This window comes from Euleptes europaea, chromosome 11 (genome assembly GCF_029931775.1).
Source record: "Euleptes europaea isolate rEulEur1 chromosome 11, rEulEur1.hap1, whole genome shotgun sequence".
Lineage (NCBI taxonomy): Eukaryota > Metazoa > Chordata > Lepidosauria > Squamata > Sphaerodactylidae > Euleptes > Euleptes europaea.
Window position 1 is genome coordinate 12,555,531 of NC_079322.1, and position 23,923 is coordinate 12,579,453.

General features: G+C 46.5%; 1 protein-coding gene across 1 annotated transcript; it reads right to left on the minus strand.

Moving 5' to 3' along the window:
- Nucleotides 1-6,436: 6,436 nt before the first annotated feature.
- On the minus strand, nt 6,437-23,796 carry UPP1 (uridine phosphorylase 1). The gene is given in 10 exon segments (XM_056857875.1): nt 6,437-6,629; nt 9,554-9,700; nt 10,648-11,089; nt 11,768-11,926; nt 15,110-15,227; nt 15,749-15,753; nt 16,148-16,206; nt 18,871-18,984; nt 19,137-19,335; nt 23,740-23,796. Coding segments are annotated over 10 exon segments (1,440 nt in total). The 3' UTR covers nt 6,437-6,489.
- Nucleotides 23,797-23,923: the final 127 nt, after the last annotated feature.

A 23,923-nucleotide genomic window follows, 5' to 3' on the forward strand; every position in this document is an offset into this window, starting at 1 on the left:
GAGGTCGTTTCCCCATTCCGACAGGTGTACGCCATCCCTTTGAAACAACGCCGTTTGTCTAAATGAAATATCCCAGTGGAGACAGATTGCCCCCCCCCCAAGGTGAGGACAGTCTGTCCTATAGCTGCAGTGGCTTTTCACCTAGCCAGGTCAATTTTACTGGGGTTAAACGCCCCCCTCCAGAAACAACGCTCCATCATATCTGACCAAAAGAATAATGTCTTAGGGAACAGTTTGGCTAATTTCCGAAAGTCCACCGAGGCTGCTTCGGACAAGTTTTTCCCTTTCCTGCTGGTCATTTTCACCTAGATGGACAACCAGTGTGTCTGGTGCACCATGCTGCTGGGCCGTCATCAGCAATTTGGGGAGCAATGCTGCCCATAGCATGCCTCCCTGCCCCATCCAGAAAATGCGAACCGCGTTGTCAAGGCCCAGGTGTCTGCCCCAACCGGATGCCGATGTGTATTTGCTGGCCCAGTGCACAATGCTGTGGCCCACCAGCCAGACCCGCTTCTGTCGCCCAGCTGTAACTTGAAAAGACAACAAGTTAATACACCCCTAGGTGGGGCCTAACATAGCCCCTGAACACATCGGAGTGCCATCTGCCAATGTCCTGGATCCTCTCCGCCGGCAGCCTCCATTCTGCTGCCATTGTGGCTGCTCCGATCCGAAAAGAATGGGCCCCGAATTCTAGAGGGGGCAGGCCCATCATTTCCAAGCCCATCCGGAAAACCCGTGTGAACTGGAATCGGGTTAGAAATGCCCCATCCTGGGGTGTTCAATCTTGGTTGGATATTGGGGAAGTCTGGATAGAGCATCAGCCAGGACATTTTGTTTCCCCGGCACGTTTCAATACGAAACGGAACCGAGCAAAGAAGTCTGCCCAGCGTACCTGTTTCGCGGACAGTTTACGGGCTCCCGTGAGCGCCTCCAGGTTTTTGTGATTGCTCCACACCTCAAAAGGAACTTTAGAACCTTCCAAAAACTGTCTCCACACCGTGAGGGCATGGTGGACGGTGGCCGCTTCTTTTTCCCAGATCGGCCAGTTGAGCTGAGATTACGCGAACTTCTTAGAGAAGTAAGCGCACGGATGCAGAAGACCATCCCCCCTTGCTGTAGAAGCGCACCCCCCATTGCCACGTCTGAGGTGTCAACTTGAACGATAAACATTTGCTCAGGATCAGGGTGTTTCAACACCGGTTCGGAGGTAAATAGTCATTTGAGAGTATCAAAAGCGATTCTGCACTGGGGGGTCCAATTTACTTTAGCCGAAGGTAACACAGCTGCATTTCCCTTTCCCTTAGCCTTAAGGAGATCAGTGATGGGGAGTGCGACTTGGGCAAAGTTGGGAATGAACCCCCTATAGAAGTTAGCGAACCCAAGAAATTGCTAAACCTGTTTGGGGGTCGAGGGTGGTTCCCAATCTGTTACAGCTTGCACATTTTCATGGTCCATGGTGAGACCTTGGTGGGAAATTATATAGCCCAAAAAAGTTAACTGTTGTTGGTGGAATTCACACTTGGATACCTTAGCATAGAGCTGATTGTCTCTGAGACGTTGTAACACTTCCCTCACCAGGGTGATGTGTTCGTCCATAGTTTCAGAGTAAATAAGAATGTCATCTAAATAAACCACCACTCCTTTATATAATAAGTCATGTAGGATCTCATTAATGAACTGCATGAAGACCCCCGGGGCCCCTTTTAATCCAAAAGGCATCACCAAAAATTCAAACATGCCAAAGCAACTGGAAAAGGCTGTTAGGGGTACATCCCCATCCCGAATTCTAATTCTGTAATAGGCTTCCACCAAGTCCAGTTCAGTAAAGATACGCCCCTCCTTTAGTTGCCCCAAGAGATCTGAGACCAGAGGAATGGGATAGGCATTGGACTGGGTGACTGCATTGAGTTTTCGAAAGTCGATGCATAACCGCAAGTCACCCGTCTTTTTGCACACAAAGAAAGCGGGGCCCGAAGAAGGGGAGGTAGATGGTTGGATGAAACCTCAAGCCAGGTTTTTATCCAAGAATTGACATAGCACTGTTCGTTCGGAAGCGCTCATGGGGTAAATTTTACTCTTAGGCAGTTTCCCATCCCCCACCACCTCAATAGCACAGTCCGTTCTGCGGTGGGGGGGTAGGACATCACATTCTTTTACATCAAAAAAGTCTGCAAAGTCCTGATACTCGGCAGGCAGTGGAGAGGCATAAGGGGTGTCTGAGACTAAAGCAGAGGTGGTGGCGGTACAACAGCTACCTCGTGACGGTGTTGGTCGCAATTAGGACCAGAGAACTTTATAGTCCCGGCTCCCCAGTCAATATACGGGCTGTGTCCTTTGAGCCAGTTTATTCCCAACACCACTTCATATCTGATAGGGGCTATGGTGAAGTTTATTTGCTCCCAATGGTGGCCAATGCCCATCACTATCCCGTGAGTGCGATGAGCTACTGGCCCACCCTTAAAGTCACTGCCATCCATTTGAGCAAATTGAATGGGAGCTGACAGAGTCTCTGACTTGACTTTGACCTTGGAGCGGCAGGCATGCCCGCACAGGGAATCAGATGCACCTGTTTGGAAAAAAGGTCCGTGACCATCCACAGTACCGTCTTCCCCTGGCTAAGGGGTACATCAGTCATAAAATCCATGGCAATAACCTCCCAAGGACCTTGGGGCATTTCCAAGTGCTGTAGCAATCCAGGCGGCTTGCCCCTGGGGCGTTTCGTGGTGGCGCACTGGACAGCTGCGCACTGGACAGCTGCGGATGAAAGAGTCTAAGTCCGACCGCATTCCTGCCCACCAAAATTGACAACAGAGTAAGTGTAAAGTTTTGACGAATCCAAAATGTCCTGCAGTCTTAGCACCATGAGCAAGATTTAAAACCTCCCCCCGTAACGCTGCCGGTACATACAATTTCTTCCACCTGGCCATGGTTACAACAGAATTTAGAACGGGCCAAAAAAAGGTACAAAATTCAAGCAGATAAACATCATTCGTCCAGGTGGGAAATCAGAGTGGGGGATCTTGTGTATCTGTCCACCAAGAATCTACGTTCCCTGCGCCCCTGCAGGAAACTCAGTGAGAAGTATGTAGGACCCTTTCCCGTATCAAGAATCATCAAAGTGACCGTCGAGCTCTCCCTCCCTAAGGCTCTGAGAAAAGTACACCCAGTGTTCCATGTTAGTCTTCTTAAACATGTGTCCTCACCCGAATGGCACCCAGAAGGTCCTCCAGAGGTGCCTAGCTTGGTGGAAGGGGAAGAACACTTTGAAGTGTCCAAGATCCTCGATTCTCGTGACCACAGGGGGGTGCAACAGTATCTAGTTCGTTGGAAACACTTTGGTCCTGCATACGATGAGTGGGTGCCTCATCACGTCTCCGCCCCCCGACTAGTCCGTCAATTCCATGCGTCATACCCTGATAAACCCTCCCCGTCCAACTTGGGAGGTGGGGGGGGGCCTTAGAGGGGGCAGAATGTCAGGCACGCCTGATGCCTGCCAACAGCGGAACCAGTGGACAGGCCAGATGGCATTTTCAAGGTTGTTCTGTTTTTCTGTTTCACATTGTTTTGACTCGCTGTTCTCTGAGAACGGGAAACCGTTATCTTATGTTGCCTAGGCAATCCAGAAAGTCTCTTTTCACCTATTTATCGTTTGCACCCAAAACCCTCCCTCATTCACATCCTTGCTGTTTCCTAGTCTGTTTCTGCATCTCACTGTGTATTTTCTGAATAAACCAACTTTCTACAGAATCTCTGCCTAGAGGTCAGTTATTGGACTTTGCCAATTGGCCCAGAGCTGACAGTTGTTCCTTACTGACTTGGTTGTTCCTTAGAGTTATACATGAGTTTTCCATACATTAGAGCTTTTGCCCAGCCCTGGCAAATCCCGGGTCTTCCAGTTCCTGTAATAACCCGATTTTTCTATCTCCTCTGAGATCAGCCCGGGTGAAGTCTCCATTCACAAGCCAAAGCATGGGACACAGAAGCTTGGGGGTGGGGGGTGATGCTTTTCTTCCAGTAAGCACCACAGCCAATTACAAAGCAGCGTGTCAAGGGGTAGGGACTCAAATGCTTCCTGCTTTTTCAGAGTTCTTTCTGAGCAGAAGAAAGCATTTTAAAAACGAGTCTTGGGTTTCTCCCCCCCACCCCCGGGTTCCTTTTAGAGAGCTCCATTTTGTTTTGTTTTTTAAATGCTTTTTAACACAGCACTTGTGTTTCAGCAGAAGGGGGGTGGACTGAACATTTCTCTCACAGTAAGCACTACAGCCAACTACAAAGCAGCGTTTCAAGGGGCAGGGAGACGCTTCCGGATTTGAGCTTAGTGACTTTTGCTGGTGCATAGCAATTTTGGAATTTGCAAGAGAAGTGTGGGTCGAGCAAGCGTTGAACCCCAGGTAAAACTCCCATGCATAAACTACCTCAGTGAAGCATGCCAAGAAGTGAGTTCAGAAACCCAGAATAGAATAGTTTTGGGGAAGGACAAAGATAAAGTAGTAACATAATTATATGGCCGTTTGTGGATTAGAAGCTGTCCAACTCATTATCAATAGATATAATTTGTTGAGCCTCCCAGTGCAGAAGCGCCTAAGAACAGAAGTAAAGATATGGTTCAAAGATGGAATCTCTTGGTTGAGGGCCAAAAGTTATTCATATGAATGAGAAACTCGACATCTCTGGTTTTGAATAGAATTTTTTAAAGATAAAAGTAGCAAGAATGAACAGTTTTTACATATTTTAAGACATTTCAGGTATAGATAATCTTGTATGGTGTTTAAAGTTATAAGGTGAGTTAGCCAAGAATGTGCGTCCTAATCATATGGGACAGTTAGCTATTGTTAGGAGATTATTTTAAAATCCTATAAATATGGAAAGTAGTATTGATCGAGAGCTTCTTCTCAGAAGGGGCTTCTTGCTTGTAACCTGCTTATCTTTGAGGTAAAAAACTTATTTCTCTCCTTTAATTATCTATGTAACAATGTCAGATGGTACAATGTTTTGTTATTCGGTCAATATTAAGAATGCAATAGCTATGCTTTAATAAAAAGCTTAAAACGGATGATTCTCTAATAGTATTACTTGTGTTTTATACCCAGAATGGATCTAAAGTGTTATTGAGATGTTCCTCTGGCTAGAAGCTAAATGATCTGCTATAGGAAAGCTAACTAGATGCCCAGGGCTTCAAGTGGATGCCTATATCTGAATCAGACCTGACCTGAGGAAGAAGAGGTCCTCTCCCCACAACAGATACCTTGTGAGATAGGTGAAGCTGAGAGAGTTCGGAGAGAACTGTGACTAGCTCAAGGTCACCCAGCTGGCTTCATGTGTAGGAGTGTGGAAACCAACTCATTTCACCAGATTAGAATCCGCCGCTCACGTGGTGGAATCAAACCCGGTTCTTCAGATTAAAGTCTGCCGCTCTTAACCACTACACCACGCTGGCTCCCTAAACAGGTTTAGGGAAACTGGCAGCAAAGCTGAGGGAAACCCAGATGGTGAGCAAATGCTTGACGACGTCATCCAAAAAGCCCAAACACAAACTGCCCGGGGAGGCCAGGACTAAGTGTTCCATGTGAAAGCAACCTTATCTTTTAGGCATCAAAGTTCTGCTTGCTAACTTTAAAAAAATGTTCTTAGTGCTGTAATTTTTAATTAACTTCCATTTTTTTGCTGTTGATTTTATTGCGGCTATTCTTATTACTGCTGTCTAGGTTGTCTTATATTGATTGTGCTTTCATGCACTGAAAACATCCCTGAGTGTCCCCTAGGACCGACAGGTCACATACCCATTTTTAAAACAAATAAATGAGACATGGTTTACTTCAGTTGGATCAAGGCCTATGACTGGATGGCTCTCTAGTTTGTCAGGAACAGCAGCACTGGAGTATGTGTTTTTATACATCACCACAGTTTTTCCCCATTAATTAAAAAAACAGGCCATTGTCACCTCAGAGACTAACCGAATTTATTCCAGCATAAAATTGTGTTGGAATAAATCATGTTACTCTCTAAAGCAGGGGTTTCAAACTCAATTGTTATGAGGGCGGGATATGACATAAATGTCACTCGGTCAGTCCGGGCCATGCCTCGCCAGCCCAGATTGAGAGTGGGGGAGGGGTGGCTGCCTTGGCTGGCTCGCGAGCCGGATAAGAACTCTCAAGGGGCCGGATCCAACCCGTGAGCCTTATATTTGACACCCCTGCTCTGAAGTGTCAGTACCTCTCATTTTACTACTACTAGACTAACATGGCTACTCATTTGGAATTTTCTCAGTTAATCGCATATAAATGTTATAAGACATACTGAATGGAAAATAATGCTCATATGCTCATTAAATGTGACTGCAATTGAGGGTTGGAATCATAGCATACTGCTCTGGAAGATTAGGGGAGAACAGAACTGAACTTTGTTCTGTTATGTTGAGGATAATTATAAATTCCCTTGTCATTATGAAGCACTGGCCTTCTATTGACAGTACAAAGTAAGGGGAAGAGGTCACTGTTTCCCAAGACGTTTCTTGATGAAGTGTCCCACCAACTTCTGTGGTCTTGTCTGGTACTCCTTCAGGACTTCATGAGGTGCGGTGACCTGGTCGCCTTCTAGCCGGTTCAGAAGTGTGACACATACCACAGCACCTTGGAATTCATAAAACAAAAGTAGAGACCCAAAAACATTTACTTCAAAATTAAGACTGATAGAATGACATTGGGATGGACCCCACCAGCTTTTCAGGGGGAAAAGGAGGAGTCCCTCTTTGACCACTCAAAAAGGCTTTGTTGAGGATCAGGGTACCTGAATATACAGAAACCATGTAAGGCAAAGAAGAAGAAAAGTTGGTTTTTATATGCCAACTTTTCCTACCTTTTAGGGAGAATCGAACTGGCTTACAATCTCTCCCCACAACAGACACCTTGTGAGGTAGGTGGGGCTGTGAGAGTTTGGAGAGAACTGTGATATGACCTTGGGCTAGTACTGGATGATGCCCCGTATGACCTAGAACACGGGTCCCTAATGTAGTGCCCACACGTTTTCAGGCACCTGCCAAGTGTTTTTAAAAAGCTGGTGGAGCCTGGTAGGGCTTTTGCCCAGCAAGGCTTCTGATTGGCTATGCAGATTTTTCTAAATGTTGCTTTTTCACCCTTTATGCTGGTTTTATGGATCTCAAGGGAGCCTTTGCTGCCATTCCTAGGGAGAGAGTCTGGTATGGATAGGATTCTAGAATGGATAGGAGATTATGGCTTTTACAGCAATTTCATATTACTCTTACAGCTCAGGTTTGCTGAGAATTAACTGAGCCCTTCGATTTGGTCAAACGAGTTAGACAAGTTTGCCGCCTCACTCCTCTTTTGTTTAACTTATACCTGAATAATATGGCAATGAACTTTTCATAGTCCTGTCACCCTCCAAAGTTTGCAAGTTGGAGTATCCCAATCCTACTTTATGCCAATGATGCAGTTCTTCTGTCCCGCACAAGAATTGGTTTGAAAAGATCTCTACAAACGTTTTCTGAGTACTGCTCTAGGGAAGATCTTAAAATAAACCATCATAAATCAAAGATTATGATTTTCTCTGAGAAAACTGCCTTCCTTCCATTGGGTATTAGACAGCTTTGCTGTTGATCAAGTCAAGGAGTTCGTGTATCTTGGTATTTTTTTTCTTATAATTTAAACTGGAATGTCCATCAAAAAGCGGTATTTCACAAAATTAAACCTGGGATTGGGCTACTGTTAACTTTTTCTATACTAAAGGTGGAAAATATATTCCAGGGGCCATTCAAGTTTTTAACTTAAAAATTATTCCAATTATTCTTTTTGGTGCTGCCATCTGGATAACTGCTGTTAATGAGTCCATAGATCAACAATTGCTTCAGTTTTTACGGAAACTGTTAAATGCCCCACAATGAGTTGCCAGTGTTACCCTTCGCTCTGAGTTTGGCCAAATGTCTCTTGAAGCTAGGGCATGGTTGTTTGCATTTAAGCTACAACTTAAGCTGTTTTTCAGTACTGAGGGGTATTTAGTTTCTGTGAAGCATGACTCGTATAGATCTTCATGGCAAAAAATCTCTGATGAGAAACTGTCATGGATGGGCATCTTGTGGGATAAGAGGTCTAGGGAAAACAGAAGCTTTTGCTTTAATTAAAGAAGTGTATTAAAGAGGTTGACTGTGTTAGCACATCTTTTCATGCTCGTCGTGTTTGCTCTTCTCATTTTTTCAAAATAATTCGACCCCCTGGTTTGCCTGCCTATACCTATTTCTTGACAATTCCTCGTCTCTCTCTAGAGCCTTCTTTCTAGCTAGATTAAAAGCTAACCCTTCTATGGGTATGCATGGCAGAATTTTGAACTTACCATATTCAGAAAGGACTTGTCCGTGCTCTTCTGGTTCAATTGACTCACTAGCTCATGTGCTCTTGGAATGTAGTTTCTACGAGGATCTTAGGTTATATCTCCTTTTAATAGATAAATCTAATGCCTCTTTGTCTGATATAATGCCTTTTTTATTATGTTATAGGGATCCCAAGGCTACACTGGCAGTGGCAAAATTTATCTCTGCCCTTATATCCCCCAAACACTAGCATTAAAACTATGCAGCTCAAGATCAATGGATCAAGGAGCTTCTAAGGGATAAAGGAAAAGAAAATGTTGCTTGGCAGCAGCTGCCACCACAGCACACAGATCTGCACTGTGGTACTGACGTTAAGCTGTGGCAATAATTTTGTGGCTGGCTCCACCTTCTGTGGCAGCCATTTTGTGGCAGCCATTTTCCTGCTGTGCCCACCATACTGTGTCAAAATTCCAAATTGCCCATAGGCTCAAAATGTTTGGGGTCTGTGACCTAGAACATGCCCCAGAATCACACCCATGAGGGTTCACTGGCAGATATGCAAAGAGTGTTGAGCAGAGAGGTTAGAGTGGAAAGGGTTCCTTGGTACAGAATGAAAATGCCCATGCCTTTTTAATTGCATGGGTGGGAATCATGCTCTTTTTAAATGCCACCGGGCTTCTTGTCTTTGGTTTCTGCATGTTTTACACTGTACAACCTAAATCTTTCTGAAACCAGCAATTCCTAAAAAAAATTATACTGTATTAAAACGCTGAAAAGTATGCACAGGTTGAATATCCCTTATCCGGACTGCTTGGGACCAGGAGTGGTTTGTATTTCGGATCTTTCCGTATTTTGGAATATTTGCATATACATAATGAGATATCTTGGGGATGGGACCCAAGTCTAAACACGAAATTCATTTATGTTTTATATATATTTTATATACACTTTAAAATTACATTCAGGCTATGTGTATAAACAATATTTTAAATAATTTTGTGTACATTGAACCATCAGAAAACAAACTGGCATGCTACTGAGGGCCTGTGAGTGACGCCTACATGCCGGCTCAAAATGTCTGGATTTTTGGGTCAGTATTGAATTTCCAGATAAGGGATACTCGACCTGTCCTGGAAAGCAGTGTAATAAATGTCCTGTTGCTTGTCATTACAACCCCTAAATTAAATATATAGGAAACAGAAGTATTAAATAAGGTTGCGAACATGCCATTACCTCTGAGACCACTAAGATTACACATGGCTGCAAAAACAGACGATTCCATCTCAATATTCCTCACTCCAGCAGCATAAGCTGATTTCAGATACTCCAGTTTCTCTTCTTCGCTGTACGAGCAGATGGCACCGTCAAGGCGAGCCTGGCCTATGAGAATGCAGGAAATCCAAATTTTTATACAGGTATTGAAGCCTCTACACAAGGGGTCCCCAACCTTTGCCAGCCTGAAGGCACCTTTGAAATTCTGACACAGGGTGGTGGGCACAAAATGGCTGCCACAGGAGGTGGAGCCAACCACAAAATGGCTGCCACGGGAAGCTGAGCCACACACACAGAAGAAGCCCAAATGCAGGGAAGAAGAGGGGTATTTTTTAAAAAAACTAGAAATGAAGAGATAAAATAAAATAAACACTTTGGTGACAGCTGCTGCTGAAACAATGCTATTTTAATCTGCATAGCCAATCAGAAGCACTACTGGGCAAGAGCCCTACCTGGCCCCACCCACTTTCTAAAAATACTTGTTGGCTGCAAGGACTGTCAGTGGATGCCATGGCGCCCATGGGCACTACGTTAGGTACCCCTGCTCTACACTAACCACCAGAAAGCTGAGTAGTGTGCTCAACCAAACTTGCCTTAACAAATTTGCTGTGAAATCAGGTATCAGGGAGAAAGGACCTACACTAGCTCTCTCCTCATATGCTAGCCTTGTACTTTTTTTATGGGGAAGCAATTGACCCACCTAAAATGGCACATTGTGAAATAAAGCTGTCCCTTAAATGTGCCAGTCTTTGTTTGAATGAGGCCTGAGGCTATGGTCATTTATGAATGGGAGGTTTTGCCTTGGATTTGCCACTGTCCGGATACACATTTTCCCCATCCAAATTCTCAAATGGCCTAAGAGGGACCCACCCTTTCTGTATTTAGTGATGCAGATATTCCGATTTAAAGGTTTTTCGATATCATTTTGTGTTAATTTAAACCTACACAAACAGAAGATCTTTAGCTCAACATCTGGTCATCCAGATGTTTTGTTTGCAGGCAAAACCGTTCATGTGAAGAGGCAGATCAATGGGTTTGCATGGCAGCCGCCTTACCTTCATAGAAATCCAGGGTGCACATCGTGTTCCCAGTGACGGCATTGAACTGGTTCAGTTCCTTGCCACACTCCATCAGCTCTTCCGCCAGTTTCTCGTCTAGGCCTGTACTGCGAAATACAGACTTCCCCAGGATAACCTGTTCCAATTGAGGTTTGAAGGTGGCATCAACAGACTGCTTTGTGATCATGACAGAGCCGGGCTCCAAGCCTACATTTAAAATAAGAGATGGGGAAGGCCCCTACTTTTCACAATTCCATTTCGTTATTGCAAGCCAATATGCGTAAATGACTTTTTATGTTAAAGAAGAAGGCTTTGGAGAAATACCTATTCCACCTGATGTGCCGATGCGAACAATGATTACGTTGGAGCACTTGGAATAATACAGGAGCTTGATCAGTTCGTGCAACATGATGGCAATCGAAGGGATGCCCATTCCATGCTGAAATGAACAAAAATAACCAAGTCCAAAGACCTACGATGAATACTAACATACAGGCTGCCAACCTCCAGGTGGGGCCTGGAGATCCCTTGGAATTACAACTTCTCTCCAGACTACAGAGATCAGTTCCCCTGGAGAAAATGGCTGCTTTAGAGGATGGACAGTATGGCATTACACCATGCTGAGGTCCCTCCCCAAACCTCACTGCCCACAGGATCTGCCACCAAATATCCAGGAATTTCCCAACCCACAGGTGGCAACCGTAAGTGTGGTGTAGCGGTTCGAGTGTTGGACTAAGGTGTGGGAGACCCAGGTTTGAATACCTGCTCTCCAATGGAAACCTGCTGGGTGACCTTGGGCCAGTCACATACTCTCAGCCTAACCTACCTCACAGGGCTCTTGTTGTGAGGATAAAATCGAGGAAAGGAGAACAATGTAAGCTGCTTTGGGTCCCCTTTGGGGAGAAAAGCAGGTTAAAAGTGAAGTAAGTAATTAAGTAAATAATGAAATACAATACCATTATCTGTGTCCTTTCAGACACATTTGTTAAAGCAGACGATTCAGTCACAGTTTTTTCTTAAGAACAAAATTATCATTGTTCCCTCTTCTCAAACTAAAGATGGGCATGTTTTTGATTGACACAGCCACTACATAGATATGAATCTTTAGTCTACTTACACTGACCGACAGCACAGGGCCTACTTTATACATGGCATACCGATCTGTTCCGGCACAGATATTGGGATGGTCACAACCAGGGCTGCCGATTCCCAGGTCTTCTGCAATGAAGGAGATGAAATTCTTCATCCGAGAAGGACTTCCTCCGACACATACAAACTAGCAAAGGGGAGGAATAAATCAAGAGAGTGAAACCATTAGGATGCTATGAGTCTATTGGAGTGTGTTAAGACTCAGACCTAGAATGGCATAAAAAAATTAACTTCGCCAAAATTATTTCCAACCTCATTTATTTCCATTGCAATTGTGTAACGGAGCACAGCTTTCTTTTTTTAAATTTATGTATTTATTTTTTTGTCACCCCGTCGCAGCAATAGGGTTTTCAAGGCAAGAGACGAACAGAGGTGGTTTGCCAATGCCTGCCTCTGCATAGGGACCATGGACTTCCTTGGTGGTCTCCCATCCAAGTACTAACCAAGGTCGACCCTGCTTATCTTCCAAGATCTGATGAGATCAGGCTAGCCTGGGCCATCGAGGACAGGGCAATGCTTTCATAACAGCATGTAAATAACCACAGCAAAGATCAGCCATAATTAGGGTTGCCAGCTCTGGGTTGGGAAACACCTGGAGATTTTGGGGGTGGAGCCTGAGGAGGGTGGGATGAGGGAGGGTCTTCAATGGGTATAATGCCATAGAGCCCATCTTCCAAAGCAGCTCTTTTCTCCAGGTGAACTGATCTCTGTTCTGATGATCTGATGTAATAGCAGGAGATCTTCAGCCACAACCTGGAGTTTGGCAACCCTAGCCATAATTCAGCAGTCTAGCACACACTTGGCAAGCAAAAAGCCCCTCCAAGCAACTCTAGTTAGAGAAGGGATAAGCAACCATCCTCATCAGGTCTTAGAAGCTAAGCGGGGTCAGCCCTGGTGAGTACTTGGATGGGAGACCACCAAGGAAGTCCAGAGATGCTCTGCAAAGACCAGCAATGGCAAACCACCCTGGTTAGCTGCTTGCCTGGACCTGGATGGCCCAGGCTAGCCCAATCTAGTCAGATCTCAGATATTAAGCAGGGTCGGCCCTGGTTAGTGCTTGGATTGGAGACGACCAAGGAATGCCAGGGTCCTGACGCCGAGGCAGGCAACGGCAAACTACTTCTGAATATCTCTTGCCTTGAAAACTCTATGGGGGCACCCTAAGTCGGCTGGGACCTGAAGGCACTTTCCAGCACCACCAGGCAACTATTTTTGGTCTGAATGCCAAGAAATTCAGCATCTAACTGAGAAGATGGTGTGTTGGGAGAATAACAAGGGGAAGGCATGGAACCCCAAGCAATTCACGGCGGGGGGTGGTCATTACCTTCTTCTCACGGCTGCCCCCACTTGCTTGCCTTCTTTTGCTGGTAGGGGCTGAGGCAGTGGGTGGGGAAGGAAGGGTGGAGGAAGGAGTGAGGGTGAGGAAGGGAAAAACAGAGGTGCTCCTCTCCCCCCTGGCTGCTTTCTGCATCTTCTCTCCCATAGCGGGGCTGCCTGTTGAGAACGTTGGCCTTTTATGCCTGGCTGTTTCCCTCGCGGTCACCCCGCCAACGATTTCAGGTCTTTGTTTTAACTCACTCTACCCCTGCATTTCCCTGCGTTTTGCCCGCTTTTTCAGGGACCTGTTTCGCCTAGAATTTGAAAATGCGGGCAACATGCGGAGAAACGCAGGGGGAGAGCGAGGCGACCTCTGATGGTCGGAAACAGCATGCATAATCAAAACAAAGACCCGCAGTTGTCGGAGGAGTGATGGCGAGTAAAACTGCCATGCATAAAAGACGGTTGAATAAATGGCATTATATTTAACAGAGAAAACAAAAACAGGCAAAATCAAGGGCTACGTCGACACTTCCTAAACTGTACAATGATATATAGTCATTACCCTTTTATTATGTATATTTTTTATTTGGTCTCATCTTATCTGTTGTGGCTGGAACAAGAAACAAATGAGATCAGACTTCAGGAAATCAGATTGGGGTTGAAAGTCAAGCAAAATGTCTTAACCATAAGAGCACTTAAGCCAGGGGTCACAATGTGGCACCTGCCAAGCAGTTTTAGAAAGTTGGTGAAGCCAGATGGGCTGCTGATTGGCTGTGCAGTTTTTTAAAATGTTGCTTTGGCATCAGCTACCATCACACCACAAGGATAGTCACTGTGTGATTGAAAGCAAGCTGTCTGTATACAAGAAAATACTTTAAAACAATACATTCATTTTAAGAGGCATCCTGTTAAACAGAGCTTTTGCCTGGAAATGGTGAAGTTAATATTACAGTTAAGCATAACCCTCAGTCCCTGACATTTTGCAGATGGCTCTGCCTCCTGTGGCAGCCATTTTGCAGATGGCTCCGCCTCCTGTGGCAGCCATTTTGTGGTTCTGCCCTCCACCCTGTGTCAGAATTCCAAAGGTGCCCCTAGGGTCAACCGAGCGAGCCTCCTCCTTTAGGCTTAAGACGTCCTTTGATATTGCAGAAAAAATGAGGAGAGCTACAGAGCAACCCATTCTTTCATTCATTCCTAACATTTAGAAATCAAACATACAAGTGGGGGCCCATGAAACTTGTGGGAGGACTCCCATCTCTCCCCCCCCCCGCCATTGCTGCTCCAGACCTCAATTCCATTTCCCAGCATGGTGTAGTGGTTAAGAGCGGTGGTTTGGAGCTGTGGACTCTGATCTGGAGAACTGGGTTTGATTCCCCATTCCTCCACATGAGCAGCGGACGCTAATCTGGTGAACCGGGTTGGTTTCCCCACTTCTACACATGAAGCCAGCTGGGTAACCTTGGGCTAGTCACAGCTTTCTTAAAGCTCTCTCAGCCCCACCTACCTCACAGGGTGTCTGTTGTGGGGAGGGGAAGGGAAGGTGATTGTAAGCCGGTTTGAGTCTCCATTAAGTGGTAGAGAAAGTCGGCATATAAAAACCAACTCTTCTTCCTCTCCCCCTCCCATCACTTAACTTACAGCGATGGGCCCACCAGCTCCCAGGGCCAGGTGCCACGGATCATCTCCCAGGCTCCCCCGCCGCAGACGGTTTCCGCCACCGCATATGCAGACAATGCTTATTTGGTTTTGGGGGGATTTAAACCCCATTTCTTTTAAAAGACTTTTTGGATTTTTCTGCAGTCCCAGGGGGTCCCCCAAGTCTGCAAAAAAACCTGTTGGGGAGAAGTGTGTCCCCTATCTGGAAATTTAAGTATTCAAAGGCAGAGGGCACACATGGGAAATAGATATAAAAACTGCTGGATGACAGAGGGTCACAATAAGCAATGCTTATTTTGAATCCTATGGAATTACAGTATATTTATTTTCTTACTTTTACATCTCCAAACAAGGCAGGGAAATCATGGGTCCCCGTGCCAAGAGCGAAGTGATACAGAATGTCCTCTTTTATCTTCTCAAGGTGAGGATTGGGAATGCGGATAGTTTCTTCTCTGCCAGAGAAAATAACAATATGAATTCACAGTACAGAAACTGTTACACTTTCACATGGCACACAGTGCAGTCTTGGATCAATTAGAAATTTGGCTTCCAGACTTGAAAACTCTGACATGTCAATGACATATTATCATTGTGTGCATTCTCATGTGGACAAACTCCATATTCATTGGGCTCTGGATGCTGAAAGGAGCCAGGGATATTTCTGACCTACATCACTCCCTCACATATAAGGATGCTGGATTCCCAAAGCACACAAAAATGACATGCAAAGTTTTGCGGTGGTATTTAGATTCTGTTTCAGTGACCTAAAATAAAACAAATATGCTAAGTGATAGCTCAGGTTATCATGATCTCTCCAGATCTCAGAAGCTAAGCAGGGTCGGCCCTGGTTAGTACTTGGATGGGAGACCACCAAGGAAGTCCGCTTGTCTCTTGCCTACGGCAGGGGTGTCGAACCCAATTGTTACAAGGGCTGGATATGACATAAATGCCACTTGGTTGGGCCGAGCCATACCTTGCCTGTCCAGATCGAGAGTGGGGGGTGGGGGGTGGCTGCCTTGGCTGGCTCGCGGGCCGGATAAGAGCTCTCAAGGGGCCAGATCTGGCCCGTGGGCCTTATGCTAGACACCCCTGCCCTATTTGCTCGTCGTGGACCGTAATAAATACATTGGACTTTGACTTGGCACCCCTGCCCTATGGCATCACTGTAAGTGAGCTGTGACTTGACGAGGGGGGGGGGGAAGCAGCAGTAAAAAAAAAAAAAACAGACAACATGGTAAGGAAGGATTAATGCCTAACATCCTATCTGTTGGGGATACCACTCTGTTGATAGGTTAAAGAAGAGCTGCTTCCATCCCCCGCCCTCACCTCCAACTTATCCCTCACCCTGACTACCATTGGATTGAGTTCTTACTTTGAAGACTGATCCTCTGTCGTCTTCTTCGCTGAAGGTCTGCCAGGAGCCATTAGATCCTGACAGAGGAAAAAAAACAGGAGGAAATCAATGCTAGCACAGCATTACTTAGCACTTAACAAGTTAAGTAAGGAGCACCACTGGGCAAGCCCATCAAAGGGGGGGGGATTCTGGAGCTCATAGGGGCCCATGGAGCCTGGACTATCTGGTTTTTTTGTGATATGTTTGGGTTGGGCCCAGGTAGGGTTACCTACTTCCAGGTGGGAATAAATCAAACTTATGCAGCCACTATGGCTAAACCTAGATTGACAAAAACCAATGACACAGTTATGTCCTCATTGCATAGTATAATTGGTCATTTGTTACTTCACAAATGCCTAAATGACATATGAGGTTGCAAATCGTTGCACCTAATTTCAACTTGCAGGTGGGGGCAGGAGATCTCCTGGAATTATAACTGATCTCCAGCCTATATAGGAAAGGCCATGCTGGATCAGACCAAGGCCCATCAAGTCCAGCAGTCTGTTCACACAGCAGCCAACCAGGTGCCTCTAGGAAGCCCACAAACAAGACGACTGCAGCAGCAGCATCCTGCCTGTATTCCACAGCACCTAATAAAATAGGCATGCTCCTCTGGTACTAGGGAGAATAGATATGCATTATGACTAGTATCCATTTTGACAAGTAGCCATGAATAGCCCTGTCCTTCATGAACATGTCCACTCACCTCTTAAAGCCTTCCACGTTGGCAGCCATCACCACATCCTGGGGCAAGGAGTTGCACAATTTAACTAACTAAACATAAATCACCTACTTATTATTTATTTATTTATTTATTTAAAATGCTTATCCAAGTTGTCTTGAAGAAAATGGCTGCTGTAGAAAATGGACTGGATGGCATCATATCTTTCCAAGGTCCCTCCCGTACCTAAACCCCACTCTCCCGGCTCCACCCTCAAATCTCCAGCATGGTGTAGCAGTTAAGAGTGGCAGACTCTAATCTGGAGAACAGGGTTCTCTTTCCCAAACCCCCACATGAAGCCTGTGGGGTGACTCTCTCAGCCTTACCTACTTCACAAGGTGCCTCTTGTGGGAGGGGGAAGGGAAGGCAATTGTAAGCCTCTTTGAGATTCCTTACAGCAGAGAAAAGTGGGGTATAAAACCTCTTCTTCTACTTCCAAACCCAGAGTTGGCAACTCTAGCCCCAGGTGGTGTTGGGGGTGATGCAACTGAGGGAATCTTTGTCCTAAATAGAAAGCCAAAATATCAAGGAGAGGCCAGAGTTTAGCCGTCACCTTGCCATGCAAGGTCCGACCTTCTTGGGCAACAGAAAACATCTCGGCATCATCCTCTGTATCAGGGCTTCTTAAACTTTTTCCAATCACGAGCTCTTTTCACCCGAGAATTTTTTACGAGACCCCGGGTATCTAGGTATGCAAAATAGGTCTACAAATCAAACATTTACTGATAACAAATCACAAAGAAATTTATTTAAAAACAATCCTTTGGTATACGTATAATTTTACCATTTATTGTTGCCAATTTTTTCGCGACCCCCCCCCACATTCAGTCACACGACCCCATATGGGGTCACAACCCAGTTTCTTTGCTCTATACGACAGCCCTTCAAGTACTTGAAGACGGTTATCACATCCCCTCTCAGCCTTCTCCTCTCGGGCACAGCCTAAACATACCCAGCGCCTTCATATATTTTTATTTCAAGATAAGCACCACAACAGCGCTATGGAATATGATTCATTAGAGCGTCTTGAAGTTTTGCGCTTTTATTTTTCGCACAAGACACCTGTTTTTGAAAATTGGTTAGCAATGGTGTTGGGGGGGGGGCGAGCACAAGTAGCTAGCCTTGCCTAGGGCACAAAAGACCTAGTCTGTCTTTCATTTCTATTACTATATGTATACAGTTATCTATATCTCTATATAGTTATCTGCCCTGACCTGGATGGCCCAGGCTAGCCTGATCTCGTCAGATCTCAGAAGCTGAGCAGGGTCGGCCCTGGTTAGTATTTGGATGGGAGACCACCAAGGAATACCAGGGTTGCTGTGCAGAGGAAGGCGCTGGCAAACCACCTCTGTTAGTCTCTTGCCATGAAAACCCCAAAAAGGGGTCGCCATAAGTCGGCTGCCCTGACCTGGATGGCCCAGGCTAGCCTGATCTCGTCAGATCTCAGAAGCTAAGCAGGGTCGGCCCTGGTTAGGATTTGGATGGGACACCGCCAAGGAAGACCAGGGTTGTTGTGCAGAGGAAGGCACTGGCAAACCACCTGTTAGTCTCTTGCCATGAAAACCCCATAAGGGGTTGCCATAAGTCAGCTGCGACTTGATGGCACTTTACACACACACACAGGAATTCAAAATTGTATGCTTTGCAGCATGGCAAGGAGCTTATGAATGATTGTTGTATTGAAACGCTGGTACACTGAAAAGCTTTTTTTTTTACAAAAATCGGTAAATGGGTTTTTTATATACTATGCATTTCTTTAAAGAAAAAAAAAAGAGAGGCAGTCCAATAAACAATCTGACGCACCACACTCCATTCTATGATCGGTATTTATAACGGAGGAAGGCCCTGGCAAAACCACCTCTGTTCGTCTCTCGCCATGAAAACCCCGTAAGGGGGTCGCCCGCCACAAGTCGGCTGCGACTTGACGGCACTTCACACCCACAACCTAATCCAAGGAGCCCCGGCCGGCCGGCCGGCCTACCTGCAAAAGCCGCCGAAGGCACGTGGAGACAGGAGGAGGAGGAGGACGACGACGACCCCGGGCTGAGGGCTGTGAAGAGCAACGGCCGCCTCGGTGTCCCCGGCGCGGGGTTTCCTGGCGCGTCGACGGGGACCAACGGCACCAACGGCCAGCGGGAGCGAGCGAGGGAGGGAGGCCCGGCCTTCCTTCCCGCGCCGGCCTTAATCAGCGCGCTGGGCCGGCCGGTTCAGGAGGGCGGCGGCTTCCCCGGCAGGGCTCCCGCGCGCCTTCCGCCGCCCTGGTGCCGCCTCCGCCTGGGTGGGTGGTTGGGAGGGCGGCCGAAGGCGCGGCACGCAGCCCTGCCGGCACAGCGCGGACCGCGCGCGACTCCCGGCGCGGCAGCCGCGAGGCCCGCTTCAGCTCCGGCAGTTCCGGATTGGGGCGCGGCGCGGCGAGGCGAGCGGTGTTTGGGCCCAGGGAGGCGCTCTGCAGGGAGGGGGTTACCCACCCTCAGGCCGCCTGTCTGCCTCAGCCCATTCGGGACCTCCTTTTTTTCCCCCCCCCCTTACTTTTTAAAAGCAAAGGACACGTTAAAAAAAAGTAAAATCACGTTATTGACTTGAGAACCTCCAAACAGAGGCAGGGCTGATTTGGGGGCGCCGAGCGCTGGCTTGACCTGGATGGCCCCAGGCTCGCCTGAGCGCGTCAGGTCTCAGAAGCTAAGCGGGGTCGGCCCTGGTTAGGATTTGGATGGGAGACCGCCAAGGAAGTCCAGGGTAGCTACACAGAGGCAGGCAATGCCAAACCACCTGTCAACATCTGTTTTATTTAGAGGAGACTATGGGCGGGGGGAGCCCTCACCTGGCTGGCCCAGGCTAGCCTGATCTCGTCAGATCTCAGAAGCTGAGCAGGGTCAGCCCTGGTTAGGATTTGGATGGGAGACCACCGAGGAACACCAGGGTTGCTGGGCAGAGGAAGGCGCTGGCAAACCACCTGTCAACATCTGTTTTATTTAGAGGAGACTATGGGCGGGGGGAGCCCTCACCTGGATGGCCCAGGCTAGCCTGATCTCGTCAGATCTCAGAAGCTGAGCAGGGTCAGCCCTGGTTAGGATTTGGATGGGAGACCACCAAGGAATACCAGGGTTGCTGTGCAGAGGAAGGCACTGGCAAACCACCTGTCAACATCTGTTTTATTTAGAGGAGACTATGGGCGGGGGGAGCCCTCACCTGGATGGCCCAGGCTAGCCTGATCTCGTCAGATCTCAGAAGCTGAGCAGGGTCGGCCCTGGTTAGGATTTGGATGGGAGACCACCGAGGAAGACCAGGGTTGCTGGGCAGAGGAAGGCGCTGGCGAACCACCTCTGTGGCCGTTTATTCATGGAAGGCTTTGCATTGGATTTGCCACGCTTTAGATGCACTTTCCCCCCCATCCATATTCTCAAAACTCAACGATAAGCCGCCATGCAGTTTTGAGAATTCAGATGGGGAAAATGTGCATTTGTGTGTTAAGTGCCGTCAAGTCGCTTCCGACTCATGGCGACCCTATGAATGAAAGTCCTCCAAAATGTCCTATCTTTGACAGCCTTGCTCAGATCTTGCAAATTGAAGGCTGTGGCTTCCTTTATTGAGTCAATCCATCTCTTGTTGGGTCTTCCTCTTTTCCTGCTGCCCTCAACTTTTGCTATCATGACGGTCTTTTCCAGTGACTCTTGTCGTCTCATGACGTGACCAAAATACGACAGCCTCAGTTTAGTCATTAATGTGCATCTCTAGAGTGACAAATCCAATGCAAAACCTTCCATGAATAAATGGCCTGTTAGTCTCTTGCCATGAAACCCCCCCCCCAAAAGGGGTTGCCATAAGTCGGCTGCGACTTGACGGCACTTTACACACACACTGACTTATTTCAGTGGACTTTATTTGGGCCCTTTCATAAGGGTCCCTTTCTTTAAACTACTTTGGCTCCTGAAGGCAAACAGGGTTTTGTTTTGTTTTGTTTTAAATAAAATTATTATAGCTGTGTAATGTACACACGTTAAAAACTCTAAAATGGGTTCTTACACACACACGGCAGTAAATTAAAAAGCAAAAATGGAACATCCTTTCTGTTCTTCGCCTGGCCCTGGCAGATTCATGCCTGGTACTTTATTAAGTTTATTACACTTCTATCCCACCCTCCCCAGCCAGGAGGCAGGCCTCAGGGTGGCTCACAAAAATATAGCATATAATAAATCAGAATAAAAAGCATCTAAAACAACAGTTAAAAACATCCCTATAAAATCTATTGAAGGACAAAAATGTTCAATGGCGCCAACAAAAACATAACTGTCTTGGCCTCTCGGACTTTATCCACGGGTGCCCATCTAACGTAAGAGAAGGACCAGTTGTGACAGCTGCTTAGAAGCTCCCATCTAGAACCACCTGGTTTTGAGCAATGGCGGGAGATGCAAAAATCAAGCTTTTTGAACATCCCGAAAATCCTGAGGGAGGAGCCTGCCCTCAGCTCTCATGGCCCTTTCTTATGTGCCCAGGGTAATACCAATTGATCGCTATTTTGGGGTCAGGAAAGAATTTCCCTCCAGGCCAAATAGACCCAGGGATCCTGGAGGGTTTTTTTTTCCTCTGGGCATACAGCAGGGGTCACTTGGGGAGTGGTGGGGGGAAGTAGTTGTGAATTTGCTGCATTGTTCAGGGGGTTGAACACGATGACCCTTGAGGTCACTTTCAGCTCTATGTTTGTTTCCCAGGCCTCTGGAAAGTATGGCTGAGAAAAGGGAAGAGTAGTTGGAGGGGCCTGGAGGCTGAGTGATACCAACCAGCTTCTCCACTTCCAGACCTATGTACCGTATTTTTCCGTGTATAAGACAATCTTTTTTTTCTAAAAATATTTAGAAATAAATTGGGGGTCATCTTATACATGGATGGTCCCGCTCTCTTCCCTGCCCATCAGCTGACGGGCGGGGAAGAGAGTGGTCGCCCTGGCCAGCCGGCGACCGGCCTTTCCATGGTCCCCGCTCTCTTCCCCGCCCGTATTTTGTACACGCCCCCATGTATAAGACGACCCGATTTCTTAATTTTAGGTTAAAAAAATAGGGGTTGTCTTATACAAAGAGGCGTCTTAAACACGGAAAAATATGGTATCTTCAGGAGAAATGACGGGATTGATGCATCTTCTGTCGTTTGTGAATTCATTGGAAAGCCTTGAGACAGAATTTCTAAAAGAAAGCTGGCCAAGAAAGGAGTCTCTAGGGACAAAGGGTCTGAAATAACTCCAGAAGGAAAAATGTTCTCCAAAGATATGCCGAAACTACTTTTTCCATTTAAAGAGCCAAATCTTCTCGCTGAATTAGTGTGCTGTGATAATGTAACCCACATCTAATGACTACCCTGGACTTTCACCAAGCCTGCCTAAACTGGATTGTGTGTTAGGCAAGTAGTTAGTGAAATTTTAAAAGGGACCTTTTCCATCCTACGAGCTATAGTGTGGAATATAAACTGCATTATAGGATGAAAATAATATCACTTTATTTATACCTTGATTTTCTTCCCAAGGAGTCCCAAAGTGGCTTATAGGATCATTTTCTCAATCTGTTTTTATCCTTGCAACAAGTTTGTGAGGTAAGTTGGGCTGATTGTACGAGTGCCCAAAGCCACCCAGTGAGGAGAAGTGTTGGTTTTTATATGCTGACTTTCTCTACCACTTAAGGAGAATCAAACTAGCTTTCAATCATCTTCTTTTCCTCTCCCCACAACAGACACCTTGTGAGGTAAGTGGGGCTGAATGTTCAGAGAGAATTGTGACTAGGACAAGGTCACCCAGCAGGCTTCACGTGGAAGAATGGCGAATCGAACCCGGTTCACCAGACTAGAGTCCACCGCTCTTAACCAGTACACCACGCTGAGTTTCCATGGCAGATTTCGGATTCAAACGTGGGTCTCCCAGATCCCATGCTAATATTCTAACTATTACAACACAGTAGCTCTCAAGAGACTAATCCACAGAGGATGTCAGAACTATATTATGCATAGATTAACAGTGCCATCCTAAGCAGATACACCCCTCTAAGCCAACTGACTTCAACTGACCTAGAAGGATGCAACTCTGCTTAGGATGGCACTGTCTGATTAGAACAGTCCGACTGTATTTTTGTTTTTATGCTTTGTATTTATGTGGTTAACTGACCTGAGCCCTGATTGGCAGGGAAGGAGCGGGATAAAAATCGAATGAAATAAACATAAATAATGGCTGATTAAACCACTGACTAGAGATATGTTCGGTCTCCTGATTCCGCTACAGAATGCATTTCTTTCCCCACTGAACACACACATGCACAGCCTCGCCACATACTCCAAGCAAAAAAACCACAGCATTCAGGTACAAGCCACAAGGACCCAACTATGGTAGCACACACCATCAGTGAGTCAGCTGATCAGAAACTATCACAGAAGCCAGCTATAAATTCATCTCAAGAATGAACATCAATCGCTAAAGGTCCTTAAAGAGAACTGCTCTTCATTTCTTACAAAAGACCCAAAGGGATGGCCGCCCTGCAGACCTCCTCTTAGCAGGCCACTGCAAAGGGTCAGAACCCACAACCAAAAACGATGCTGACCTAATTGAGGAGATCCCCGCTTGGTGAGCAGAGGGGACCGCCCTGAGCAAGGGTTGTGAGGACACCACTTTGCAGACAGGTTGATAAAAGGAGCGATTGGGTCCTTCAGATACACAGATCCCAGGTCATGAAGGTCTTCACAGATAAGATGCAAGACCTTGAACGAACCTGTGAACACACCGAGTGCCCTTGCAGCTGTTTCAAGATTGGCAATTGCATGCACAATAGGTAACACCCAGTGGCTGCATTTTCACTAATCCAAGTTTCTGGGATACCATTAAGAGCAACTTCATGTTGTTGGCTGTACTGCTATCCTGTGGCACTGAGTCCATTGCTCAATTCTTAATAGTCAATCCAGCATTTAAAGTTCCAGGAAGAGTTGGTTTTTATATGCAGACTTTCTCTCCTTTTTTAAGGAAAATCAAATTGGCTTACAATCACCTTCCCCTCCTCTCCCCA